General features: G+C 29.3%; 1 protein-coding gene across 5 annotated transcripts in view; it reads left to right on the forward strand.

Moving 5' to 3' along the window:
- LOC145263666 (thyroid peroxidase-like) overlaps nt 1-14975 on the forward strand; it is a 412282-nt gene that overhangs the window by 304269 nt on the left and 93038 nt on the right. For all 5 annotated transcript variants that reach the window (XM_080120540.1, XM_080120538.1, XM_080120542.1 and 2 more), the window contains one exon: nt 9890-9999. In XM_080120540.1, the coding sequence (XP_079976666.1) occupies nt 9890-9999 (110 nt within the window). The remainder of the gene's footprint in view (nt 1-9889; nt 10000-14975) is intronic.

A 14975-nucleotide genomic window follows, 5' to 3' on the forward strand; every position in this document is an offset into this window, starting at 1 on the left:
ACAATGCCAATGAAACGGTTTAACAGCGGAGATAACGTGTATTTTAGACATTTTAGGAATAACGTTTCTTTTGGGGAACAGGGCACGATCTTACGAAGAATCGGCCATGTTACATACATCATTCGGGGCCCAAAGTTCCAACATAAGAGGCACCTGAACCAAATCAGGAAACGCTTCTTCGAGGATCAAGAAGAACCACCGCAGGACGGCAGTGAGGCGATTGAAACTGTGTATGACTGTTTTGACATAGACCCTCCAAAAGGAATGTCGGAACCGAGACGCTCCAGCAGAAAGAGGAAGCGCAAAGACCCTTTAGTGGTCTGCTCCAAAAGGAAGAAATACTGATTTTCACAACCGCGGAAATCAGCTGGGGAGGGGTTGTTGTGGGGGAATCACCCTCCAAATGGACTGTCCTATCCATTATATAAACCATTGACCTTTTGATCCCAGGTGTGGATTAAACACCAGAGCGACCCTCACTTGCTCGGTGACATTTACTACTCGTTTTAGTTGTAACCTTTTTACGTTGTTGTTCCAGTAATACATTGTTTAAACTCTATTCCGTTTGTGGCTTATTGCAAGCCATAACACATGTTTGTGGCTTATTGCAAGACAGAACACATGTATAAAATTAACTGTTGTTAACACATGTATAAAATTAACTGTTGTTGGTAACATCTGATGGAAATCACATGTGACGGGGTGGTGAGAAAAATTTTTTTATGAAAACATAAAATTGTCATCCTATTAACGAAACTGCTGTAATGAAGAAATCAAAGATTAAATAAATAAGTTATAAAAAAGAAAAAATGTAAGTCTTTGAATTTCAACAAAATTTTGTACTATATATGCTCTGCACCTATAAAATCGAGCTTTACTCAAAATTAACGGTGATTCAGTTTTTATCATAACAGTCTTAACCGGTTAAATGAAAACGATATACATTAAAATTAACAATATTTAAAAATAAACATTCATATATATATATATATATATATATATATATATATATATATATATATATATATATATATATATATATATATATATAAATGTTTATGTTTGAAATATTGTTAATTTTAATGTATACCGTTTTCATTTATATATATATATATATATATATATATATATATATATATATATATATATATGGGATCAAAGAAGAAGAGAAGAATTCTTTAAATGGAAACTTATCGATATATCTCTACAATTATATAAATGGAACTTTGTCTGTGTGTGAGTTCGGCCCTTATAGACTCCGAAACGGCAGAGCAGATTTTATTTAAAATTTACAGAACTTTAGTGTATAAGTCTGGGAGTGATCTTATTTAAGTTTTATCTCAGAATACACCCGATAATTACTGATAATCGATAATCAAAACCATCATTTTAATTTATCTATCATCAGTAATGCCATATTTCCATGTCGTCGCTTAGCAACAATGATAGAACAATGGGCCATGAAAATTCTACTGTGGATAAGTTGATCGCATTTTTTTTTGTTTTGTTTTTTTGCACAACGTGGTCTTTAGTTTCAAACCACGCATAATTTCTTAATTTTTTTTATTAACTGGAAAGAAGTTTATCTCTTCTCTACTTATATATAAAAGGCACTTTGTCTGTGTGTGTGTGTGTGTGTGTGTGTGTGTGTGTGTGTGTGTGTGTGTGTGTGTGAGTTCGTTCCCTATAGACTCCAAAACGAATGGACCTATTTTTTTAAATTTCACACTCATGTACCTTATGTGCCTGGGAGTGTTTTTAGATAGGTTTTGTATTGGAATACCTCTGATAAGTATCAAAAATCGATAATCGAAAAATCGAATTAAAGAAGAAACAGTCCAATTTTGGTCAAAGTTAACACTTTTATGCAACCTACTAACATAATTGCATTCAAGAAGCTTTATCATCACACAAGCACAGTGGTTCAGTCTATAAAATCAACAGTAGGTTTTTTGATAAGATAGAGGCGCGTTCAAAATGAACGCTTCTGTTTAGAGTATAATTAGACCATTGTGCTTGACTTTTACATTTTAAACTTAATTCAAGTCATTATATGAAATTAAAAATAATTTCATGAAATCAACAGTAGGTTGCAATGTAGACTACAATGAACTAAGTGAACTAAGTTATTATAGGCATGTGGAACTTCCTCCTAGTGCACAGGCAATCAATTGATTTGATTGACGAACGAGCAATTTCACTGATTTTAAAAGTATTAGAAGTGTGGAACATTTGTATAATCCTCTTTAAATCCCGAGCAACATCGGATTGCCCTGCTAGTATATATATATATATATATATATATATATATATATATATATATATATAAGCTCAACACATAGGTGGAGAATACTACAAGCACAGGATTCATATGTACCCAAAAGAATCTCTAGCTACAATATAGCTTGAAATGTCTTTTCAATTATTAAATCTCTGATAGGTTCATAAGAGTAGTGATTGATTGGGCAGAAATCAGAAGCTTACAGTATTAACGCTGGAGTCCCTTAGGAGTTCATCCTGGGCCTAATTCTCTTCCTCATCTACATCAATGATCTCCCAAATCACATTCTAAAATCATTCTTAGGCATTTATGCTGATGACACTACCATCTAAGACAACACTTAAAAATCCGTAGACGACCAAGTTCTCTCTGATTCTCTCTCCTCTGATCTTGATCACATCGTGCAATGGGGAAAGAGATGGCTGGTTAATTTTAATGTATCTAAAACTAAGCTTCTATCTTTACCGCATCAACGCTCTGATCCCCGTCTGGCATCAATTAAAATGAATGGCTCTCGTCTTGGGGAGGCTCCATGTTTTGATAAGCTTCTACATTTGACCTTTACTCCTGATCTGAAATGGAACACATACATCTAAGTTTCTAAGGCTGCTAGAAACATTGTGTGATCGTTCTACCGCTCCAATAAATATCTCACTGCTGATGCAATTCTCTACCTGTATAAGAGCCAAGTAAGTCCAAGTATGGAGTACTGCTGCCACATATGGGCAAGAGCTGCTTGAAGCAACTTATATTGCCTTGACAGATTTCAAAATAGTAGGGAATACTCTTTTCTCTTTCCTGCAACCTCTTTTCCACGAGTCTGTCTCTGCTTTATCGTTATTTTCATGGCAAGTGCTCGTCTGACCTCTAATCTATGCCCCCCCCGGGTTGACTTTGATGAAGAACATTCATCTAGCTGTAATTTCCCTAACTCTTTATCTGTTTATACCTAAACCTAAACGTAGATTCCATAAACAAAGCTTCTTTCTAAAAACTGCATGCCAGTGGAACACTTGTTATATTATGGCCGTTGTGTAACCATAAAGGGGTTCGTTGTATACTGTGTACCTTAGCACCATATGGGACGAAGAGTTCATTGTGATGTGTGTACATGTACTAAATGTCTATGGTTGCTTCTTCACTATTTGAACCCTAGAATTATGTTGCTGCTGTCTATTCATGATATATTCATATCTAATTGTTCATATGTGAGGAGGGGGGGGGGTGATACATGTATTTTGGTCAAACCTTAACTTCATGCGTCGTTGATCTTGTCCACCTGGAATTCATCTTGTTCTTGGAGGGGAGGCTGGAAACCTGTTTGGACGAATATTCATTCACTTCCAAGAACGCTGGTTGGTTTTATATAGTTTTTATTCACTTCCCAGGTATCGATTGCAGAAGAATAGAAAGTGAATATCTTTGCTTACTTGGTTACTTCTAGGTCTCTATTTTCACACACGTCAGCTCCCTCCCCAGTGAAGGGGGGATGACCTGTTAAACCGTCCACTCTGCTTAACGTTCAAATTCTAACTTTCCATGATCTCCATGCTTAACGTTCAAATTCTAACTGTCCATGATCTTCAGCTAACCTGATCCATGTAACATACACGTAGATCAGCTGACCAAACCCTCCAGTAAACTTGTCTATGATCTAGCTTTTGTGTTCGACCTATTACATAACACTGTTCCATTTGCCAGCTTTCCAACTGACTTCAATATCGTTGTCTTCAAGTCCAATGTAAACAAGTTCTTTATGAGTCATCCCCTCCAGTAATCCAATTTACCAAATTACCACTACTAACAATTACTAAGATATTTTTCTATTGACTACTGTACTCTCATTAACCCTCATCCTCGAGTGGCCTTCGGGCCTTCATAAGTGGTGATTCCTTTGTAAAAAAAAAAAAAAAAATCTGAGTCGCCAATATTCGTTTTTCTTAAAATTATTCTGTTGGTTTTATACATCTCTATTTCCCTTCACAATATCCTTCCCCTTTCATTCGGTTACAACCCCTTCCACCTTATATTTACCTCTCTCTTATATATCGTTTCCTCGTCTAGATTTATTATAATTTTTATTTTTACCCCTTTATATTCTAAAGGACCTGATCATGATTAGCAGTATTATCATTATTTTATTATTTTATTATTGTTATCTAAATATTAATTTACTTGTCCATATGTTCAGTGTCACAAAAAACCATCATCATTTGCGATGGCAAACATTAATTAATGAGAAACGAATTACCTCCCTTTATAGTCGCTCTTTAACAGTTAATAATCATTAAACTATTTCCTCTCTAAAAATTAAAAAAATGGCTGTTTGTTTTAGAATAGAAAATATTAGAAAAGTGTACATTTTCAAAAATAGATAGAAAGATAGATAGATAGATAGATATATAGATAGATAGATATAAAGAGAGTATGTGTGCATTTAGGTAGCAGGTTTCCATGTAAACACGCCTTATAAGGTAGCACCTATCATTTCCTTTGAATTATTCTTTTTTAAAGTTAATTCTACTTTTCCTATAATCATTTGTTTGTTAAATTGCCGTATATAGGATCTGTTGGTTTCATTTTTTGTGAGTACATTCAACTGACTATTTTTTTTTTTTATAAATTTATTTTTTTTTATAAATTTTATTTTATAAATTTTATTTTATTTTATAAATTTTATTTTATTTTATAAATTTTATTTTATAAATTTTATTTTATTTTATAAATTTTATTTTATTTTATAAATTTTATTTTATAAATTTTATTTTATTTTATAAATTTTATTTTATAAATTTTATTTTATTTTATAAATTTTATTTTATAAATTTTATTTTATTTTATAAATTTTATTTTATAAATTTTATTTTATTTTATAAATTTTATTTTATAAATTTTATTTTATTTTATAAATTTTATTTTATTTTATTTTATAAAAAAGTCATGTTGAAAGGAGACTGTAAGTTTTTTATTAAAAATGTTTGATGCGCCAGTGAATTGACAGTGAATTGACAGTGAATTGACATCTGTTCCTTACTAATTAAAAAAATATTCAGAAAACAAAAATGTATTGTGTTGAATTTTCATTTAAAAAATCTAAATTTTTTAAATCAATTCTTTTTAGCTTTAAAATGTTAAAAAGAATTTGTTAAAAAATTGTTTTAAATTTGTCGTTATTTGTTTTATTTTTTTATTCATTTTATTCGTAATATGTTTTTATAATTTTCAAACACCATGGAATTTCCACGGGTTCTGCTAGCTGTTATTATTATTATTAGTAGTAGTAGTAGTATCATTATTGTACTGTATTCTCCTCACTTAATCTGTATTTTTATGCCTTTACAACCTTATGTTTTGCCTTTATTATACAATATCCCAGCTGTAGCAAACTTTAGCATATTATCCCTTTACCATATGACACCATGTTACCACAATCATTCAATCCGTTTTAATTCTGCAATTTTTTTGTTTTATTTTTACTTTATACTTTATCTTTTATTTTTTATTTAAATTTTTATTTTTTTATTTTAATTTTTACTTTTTATTTTTATTCTTTATTTTAATTGTACATTTCATCATATTTCACATTCATTTGACCCTACTCAATTCCTCTAACATATAATACCTACCCCCAAAGCATATTCCATACACATGCCACCCAATCACAGTCTAGCCTATTTAAGGTTCCGTATTTACCACTATAACTCCCCCCTCGATACCCTCCCACACCTTTCTAGTATATACCCCCTAAACAAGATTCCCTAAAATGCATATTGCTAGCTGTATGATTCGTACATTGTTACTTAATAGCTTCCATTCTCTTCTGATGAGAAGCATCAGGCTTCAAAATGCCTGGCATCAAGAGCTTTGATAACCTTTACGCCTTTGATTGTATTCCCTTATTTTAATTTGATGAATAAGTATGTATGCAACAGTATATATTTTTCTATTGTCAATATCTTTCCCTCTTGTACGCATGCATATATATATATATATATATATATATATATATATATATATATATAATTACATTTTCATCCTAAACAAGGCACATTGCCACTTTGATGTAGGGGGCTACTATCAGGGACATAAGCTACAGGGGTAATATGTAGGGAGTTGGGCAGCAAGATACCGGTTCACGTTACACTTGAACTTCTGCATGTCAATACAGTTGGGGAAGCAGGGACCCGAAAGGGAATTCCAAAGTCTAGTGGTTCTGGGGAAGAAACTACTGGAGTAGAAGGCTCTCTTACATCTAGGGATCTCTACTGTGAAGGGGTGGGATTTAGCTGCTTGTGGGGTTTGTCGGGGGTATTTATGTCGAGTAAGTACAATTGCTTGCAGTTCATCAGATCATTCACCGTTAAAGTACTTGTAGAACAGGCAGAGGGATGCAATATTTTGCCGATGGGACAGAGGCTGAAGCTTAGATGACAGTTCAGAAACTATCAGGTTGGCGACTCTTTTGAACCTTGTCTAGGAGTGAGATACTAGTAGCAGATGCACCAGTCCAAATATAACAACAATACTCCATACATGGATGAATGGTGGCCTTATAGAGGTATAGGATACTTTTGGGCGCTAGTAGATTTCTAGCACGGTAGAGAGAACCTACCTTCTTCGCAGCGGTCCTGGCAATGCTCTCAATGTAATTGTTCTAACTCATGTTTCCTGTGAACTTTAGGAGTTTAAAAGATGTATATATATACTAGCAGGCTACCTAGCAATGCTTGCTCATAAAATATGCTCAAATATATTTTAATTCATGCAGATTTCATATTTATTATTATGATCAATAGAGCCAATACTCTATTGATCATTATATTGTACCTAATATATGTCAGTGATTTCAAAAGTAAAAAAAAAATGACTTGGGTGCCATAAACAAAAACATTTAGTGCTCTAAAATCCAGAGTTGGTCGTTACTGTTTGAGGTATCGTTAGACAGATAAAAAATAGTGAAAAATGCGCCGACTTTAACATATAAATGCATATTTGCACATGCGTAAAAGAGTACTTAAAGTCCACTTACGCCTGCCAAGTTCCATTTTTTTTTTCAATTTTGATCTATTAGCAACTATTTTTACCAGCTAAAAACCAAATCATATCAAGTTTCACGTCTGTAGATCAAAAACTGACTAAGTAGTATGGTAGAGACCGTTCCTCGCATAGACAGATAGACAGACAAGGTCATTTTTATATATAAAACAACGGTCCACAAAAAATGCAATTATTTGGCTTCATTTTGTTCTGCAATCTTGCATCTAGGAAATGCATTTTGAAAAACGGAGAGAGACAGACATACAGACATAATTAGTTTTATAAATTATATATGTGTGTGTGTGTGTGTGTGTGTGTGTGTGTGTGTGTGTGTGTGTGTGTTTGTGTTTGTGTGTGTTTGTGTGTGTGGTTGTGTGTGTGTTTGTGTGTGTGTGTTTGTGGGTGTGTGTGTGTATGTGTGTGTTTGTGGTTGTGTTTGCGTGTTTGTGTTTGCGTGTTTGTGTTTGCGTGTGTGTGTGTGTGTGTGTGTTTGTGTTTGTGTTTGTTTCTAACAATGCCTTCATCAGACATAGTTTTGAGGCCAAAGCATCATTACTACGAGCCGAGAGTGCTCCAGCAGTATCCTACGATACTAGCAGACTTTGTTGGATTGTTGTCACTCTGTGGGATTGCCATATCCATACTGAAGATAGAGCCTTGTCTTGTATTTTCTTCGTGTAATTTTTTGTCGAATGAAGAAATACCATGGTTATTAAAAAACATATACACTGACCAAAGGAAAGAATCAGTTCACATTGATTTATCTTTTATAATTTTAGCAAACGCCTATATTTTGCCAACTATGATAGAGACATTGTCTTTAGTTTGTCTGATTCAGTAAAAACCGACAGAGTGAACAATAACAAAATGGAAGAAAGCTAGAAAAATAATAGATCAGAAACACAAAACACTTACTTTAAAGATGATAATCAGAGAAAAGTTCCCCTCTCCACACACAAATAGAAATATGATCCCTCGTGGAAGGGCTAAAAATCGTTTCCAAAACATCAGGGAATAAAAAATAAAATTAATAAAACACGCATCACACATGTAGTCTTAATTAGGAATATAAATTTCCTATTATTTATTTTAATTTTATTATTTTATTTTTTTGAACACTATATTTAAAAACCTATAGAGCCAATAGCGATGGATATAATAACGGGAAATGTGCAAGACTAAATTGGATCGTAAAATACTAATATGCCACTAGCCTTAATCGCACTATTCGAACCATAGACCTAAGTCACTTTTTTAACTCAATCGATCGGCCAACCTAACAGCCATTGGGAAAGAATATAATTCAAGTCTATTTCTATCTTTCCAAACCGACATATCTAGTTGGCTGTCGTAACGTTGTTCATTCAAAACAGAATGATATAATCAAGGTTGTGGCCACGTTTTAATGACCATTTGGGAACAAAATAATTTTACACGTATTTCTAGAGAAGTTAACGGCATTTACAAGTAATTTGAGCTGTTGTAATTGACTTTTCATTCACCAGAACGATGACAAGATATGCCATAACATTTCCAGACAAAAAGTTTATTTATTTTATATTTATTTAAATCTCTTGAATGCATTACTTTATTACGGATTATTATCCTCATCCCTCTCAGTTGTTGTTTCACAATGTTTCGGCCAACTATTCCTCTTCGTCAGGTGGTAACCACGACGAGATAGGAACTCCGAATCTCCTAACGGCATTCTCAGCAATCATAGTTGTTGTCGTCTCACCACGTTTTGGGCGGCTTTGGGTAGGATCGAAACCGCTATATTCAGGTAATTCTCACCTGGAACCGTAGAGATTCAACGTCTCTATCCACTGTACCACCGGCTCCGAAGGGCGATCAAGGTTGGATTTTGGGATCTTATAAATCCACGTTAATTCATTATCTGATCTTCCATGATCGGGTCTGCAATAAATAAATTAATAAATAAATAAATAAATAAATAATAATAATAATAATAATAATAATAATAATAATAATAATAATAATAAATTCCCATTAAATAATACTATTGAATGTAATTTAAAATATACAATCAATTGCTTTTATAGTGTTGTCACACACACACACACACACACACACACACACACACACACACACACACTCCATACATAATATTATAAAGAGGAATAATATTATTTACTTCAATAATTCTCAATAATTGAGTAGAGCTAAGCACTAAGTTATGAAAATAATTTATGGCAATCAAATCTATAAAAATATTCAAAAAATAATTTATGGCAATCAAATCTATAAAAATATTCAAAAAATAATTTATGGCAATCAAATTTATAAAAATATTCAAAAAAGATTTCATCTCAAAACACTTTATTATCAAACAATTGTTTCTGCCAATTTCTCCAAAAAAATTTTTTTTATGATATGCAAATATGAAAAACAGTTTACATTCGCCAGATGAAAAAATTTAAATGATATCGTTTAAATTTACACGTCTTTCTTTTGAAATATTAATGAACATAAATTTTGGCTTGTTCCTTTTCATCTCTCTCTCACCACACACACACATACATATATATATATGCATTTTTCTTCTTTCAGTCCTTGTTGTATACCAATATTTAACCCAGAAAAATATAAAATGGACAAGCTGCCCAATTGTTATAGTTTTCTACGTTCAGACCCGACACCACCATTGAGCTGCGCGTTTGGTGAGTAGGGCGCCATTTTGATCGTTTCTTTCCCATCATCATCATCATCATCATCGTTATTTCCATCATCATCATCGTTATTTCCATCATCATGCCGTTATTTCTTTGCAAAAAATTCAAAGAATATTTCTTCTTCTTCTCATCTTACGTTAAACACGTGGTCGCACATGGTGACTTTCGTAAACGCGTAGATTTCATATGTTCATTCTCACCCGTGAGCGATCGAATCGTACATATTCGCTCTTGTTCAGGAGGCATCACTCTTATTCTGTTCTCGATCGCAACCAATCAAGAAAACAATTATGGCTTTAATACATGCTTCTTTTCATGTTTGGGTCGTGATCCTCTCGTGGTTGTTGACCGCCTCGTCTGTTTAGCTAGACAAACAAAACTGCTCGTGCATGAAACAAAATGGAGACTTGACTGAATTTTCAAAAGTTTCATTTAGAAAAAGAGTTTACTCATGTAAGGAGAGACCACGTGACTAATTAATTACACTTTTTTACTTTTTGAATGGTGTCGACATTTCAACAACTGATTTAGGGTATTTTTGCACAGCTGAATCGGAAGATGACATCTGTTTCTCTCTATCGGGTCAAGTTTTTGTGCTAACTTGATTTGAAAAAAAAATCAGATCTTGTAAAGAAACCCATTACATTTTTGTGACATTATCAGTTTGCCAACCATATCATCCTAAATATGTTTATAAAAAAAAAATGTTTTGCCAACAACATATATTGATTATCTGATAGAAACGTCGATTACTGTAAACTGATTGGTGGACATTGATCAAAGTAAGTACACGTAAATTGCATGCTGCTTCACCATTGTTCAAAATTCAGGGCTTGAACTTCAGTTTCTTCGAGCTTCTGGAATGCTCAGCAACAGAGCGGTTTCTCTTCAGATTCCAACAATATTCAGCCACTGCGTCCCAGAGATCTTGATACCTGGTCTCCATCTCAACCAGATCCTGATGGAATTTCTCTCCTTTGCTTGTCACTCACTGAACCCGGGTTCTCAGGAAAAAGGTCCATATGTGAAAATAGTGCATCTTGGCGCTCATATTTCAGCTCAGGTTTCTGAAAGTAATCAACATGTTGTTGACAAGTGCTGCATAGTTTCTTGCCTTATTCTTTTTCACTACCAGAACACATGCCTTCCATGCTTCCATTTCCACTTCGTTCATTGAGTTTTCAAACTGATGAGCTGCCGAATGTAAGAATCGTTAAAAACGCCAGAATTCAACTTCTCCAATCGATTGTTGGATTTAGCGTTCTACATCAGCTGAAAAATGCAGACAACAAATTTTTTACCAAAATCTAGTTATTTTGTTACTAGCAACTCTCAAACAACGGTTGAGACAGAATCTTGAGATAACATTGGCTTAGATCATCTCGACATTGTCAGACGCGTCTTGTCTGTATTGCTTCCCGAGCAAAACTGACCAGAAACTCAGTTATTTCTCTTGAACACGTGACATCATCTCCTCATATCGTTCGATGCTTGTTTGGTTTAGAATGTCTAACTTTTGACCCCCCCCCTTCAATCACGCCACCAGCTATTGGGTACATTTTCATTTGAAGCCAGGTTATTCTGGCCTGTACTAATATGACTCTCACCCAAAACTCACACTAGTTAACGTAATTGCTATTTACTGTGGTAGGATCCCAATATATAAGACTAATATATACATTTAAATCGATCGAATATTCTATGTTACACCTAAAAAGCATTGCATCTGAAAAATCGATATTTAATTTTGATTGGCTATTTTTTCTTTTTATCCATACATCTTGTTCTTTACATTCGCTTCAGTTTATTTTTTAAAATAATTATTCTAGCGAATAATATTATTAAAATGGAGACAATTTTAAAGATCAAAATTATAAGAGTTTTAACTCCTACTGTCACTTTCATGTATCAAGTATCATCCTTATATTTTGAGATTTTTGTTTAATCTTATCTCGTCTAATAAATTATATTTTTAAATGATTATAATATGTAAGGGAGATAATATGTATACAGTATAATTTCAAACGTGGATTAGCATCCCTTACACGAAAAAAAAATGAAACATAACGAAAAATTAAGAAATCTTTCATATCAATGAAAATAAAAGTTTAATTAATTCTAACTAAATTGTATCAATTAATAGATGCCTAGAAGTCTACCTAATAACAATATTCATTCAGTGTAATAATAAGCTGAACATATTTTTAGATTATACGAAATAAATTAAACAGCATAAACAAATTCTATGAATTAAAATATGTTGGTTAGAAGTGAATGACTCTCGATAAAAATCAAAACTGGCATAAATATATTAAAACACTACTGCAAATACACTTCCAATTTTTTTTTATGGAATCATACCATTTTTTTATTTTCTTTTTAACTTAATGAGTTTTTATACTTGATGAGTCAGGGCGGAAAATATTCAAAAGTTGACATAATAATTATATGACTGTTTCTGCACTACAAAAGAAGTGCTGTCAAAAGTTAAAGAATTTAACATGCTGAAAAAAATAAACGGTAAGACGAATATCTTGGAATTTGGAATATAGATTTTTGTCATATATATATATACATATATATATATATATATATATATGTATATACTCTTTATTTTGTTTTACATAAACAGAAATATGTTGCTACGTAGTCATGAGCATGTAACTAGAGACCTCTTCATGCGATCCAGTTTATATTTAATAAAGTTTATATTTAATAAAATTTATATTTAATAAAGTTTATATTTAATAAAGTTTATATTTAATAAAGTTTATATTTAATAAAGTTTATATTTAATAAAGTTTATATTTAATAAAGTTTATATTTAATAAAGTTTATATTTAATAAAGCTTATATTTAATAAAGTTTATATTTAATAAAGCTTATATTTAATAAAGCTTATATTTAATAAAGCTTATATTTAATAAAGCTTATATTTAATAAAGCTTATATTTAATTAAGCTTATATTTAATAAAGCTTATATTTAATAAAGTTTATATTTAATAAAGTTTATATTTAATAAAGCGTATATTTAATAAAGCTTATATTTAATAAAGCTTATATTTAATAAAGCTTATATTTAATAAAGTTTATATTTAATAAAGCGTATATTTAATAAAGCTTATATTTAATAAAGCGTATATTTAATAAAGTTTATATTTAATAAAGCTTATATTTAATAAAGTTTATATTTCATAAAGTTTATATTTAATAAAGTTTATATTTAATAAAGTTTATATTTAATAAAGCTTATATTTAATAAAGTTTATATTTAATAAAGTTTATATTTAATAAAGTTTATATTTAATAAAGTTTATATTTAATAAAGTTTATATTTGATAAAGTTTATATTTGATAAAGTTTATATTTAATAAAGCTTATATTTAATAAAGCTTATATTTAATAAAGTTTATATTTAATAAAGTTTATATTTAATAAAGCGTATATTTAATAAAGCTTATATTTAATAAAGTTTATATTTAATAAAGCGTATATTTAATAAAGCTTATATTTAATAAAGCGTATATTTAATAAAGTTTATATTTAATAAAGCTTATATTTAATAAAGTTTATATTTAATAAAGTTTATATTTAATAAAGTTTATATTTAATAAAGTTTATATTTAATAAAGTTTATATTTAATAAAGTTTATATTTAATAAAGTTTATATTTAATAAAGTTTATATGTAATAAAGCTTATATTTAATAAAGCTTATATTTAATAAAGCTTATATTTAATAAAGCTTATATTTAATAAAGTTTATATTTAATAAAGCGTATATTTAATAAAGCTTATATTTAATAAAGCGTATATTTAATAAAGTTTATATTTAATAAAGCTTATATTTAATAAAGCTTATATTTAATAAAGTTTATATTTAATAAAGTTTATATTTAATAAAGCGTATATTTAATAAAGCTTATATTTAATAAAGCGTATATTTAATAAAGTTTATATTTAATAAAGCTTATATTTAATAAAGTTTATATTTAATAAAGTTTATATTTAATAAAGTTTATATTTAATAAAGTTTATATTTAATAAAGTTTATATTTAATAAAGTTTATATTTAATAAAGTTTATATTTAATAAAGTTTATATGTAATAAAGCTTATATTTAATAAAGCTTATATTTAATAAAGCTTATATTTAATAAAGCTTATATTTAATAAAGCTTATATTTAATAAAGCTTATACTAAATAAAGCTTATATTTAATAAAGCTTATATTTAATAAAGTTTATATTTAATAAAGTTTATATTTAATAAAGTTTATATTTAATAAAGTTTATATTTAATAAAGTTTATATTTAATAAAGCTTATATTTAATAAAGTTTATATTTAATAAAGTTTATATTTAATAAAGCTTATATTTAATAAAACTTATATTTAATAAAGCTTATATTTAATAAAGCTTATATTTAATAAAGTTTATATTTAATAAAGCTTATATTTAATAAAGTTTATATTTAATAAAGCTTATATTTAATAAAGCTTATATTTAATAAAGCTTATATTTAATAAAGCTTATATTTAATAAAGCTTATATTTAATAAAGCTTATATTTAATAAAGCTTATATTTAATAAAGTTTATATTTAATAAAGTTTGTATTTAATAAAGTTTGTATTTAATAAAGTTTATATTTAATAAAGTTTATATTTAATAAAGTTTATATTTAATAAAGCTTATATTTAATAAAGCTTATATTTAATAAAGCTTATATTTAATAAAGCTTATATTTAATAAAGCTTATATTTAATAAAGCTTATATTTAATAAAGCTTATATTTAATAAAGTTTATATTTGATAAAGTTTATATTTGATAAAGTTTATATTTAATAAAGCTTATATTTAATAAAGCTTATATTTAATAAAGTTTATATTTAATAAAGTTTATATTTAATAAAGCGTATATTTAATAAAGCTTATATTTAATAAAGTTTATATTTAATAAAGCGT

This window comes from Euprymna scolopes, chromosome 39 (genome assembly GCF_053919585.1).
Source record: "Euprymna scolopes isolate OS-2025 chromosome 39, ASM5391958v1, whole genome shotgun sequence".
NCBI lineage: Eukaryota > Metazoa > Mollusca > Cephalopoda > Sepiida > Sepiolidae > Euprymna > Euprymna scolopes.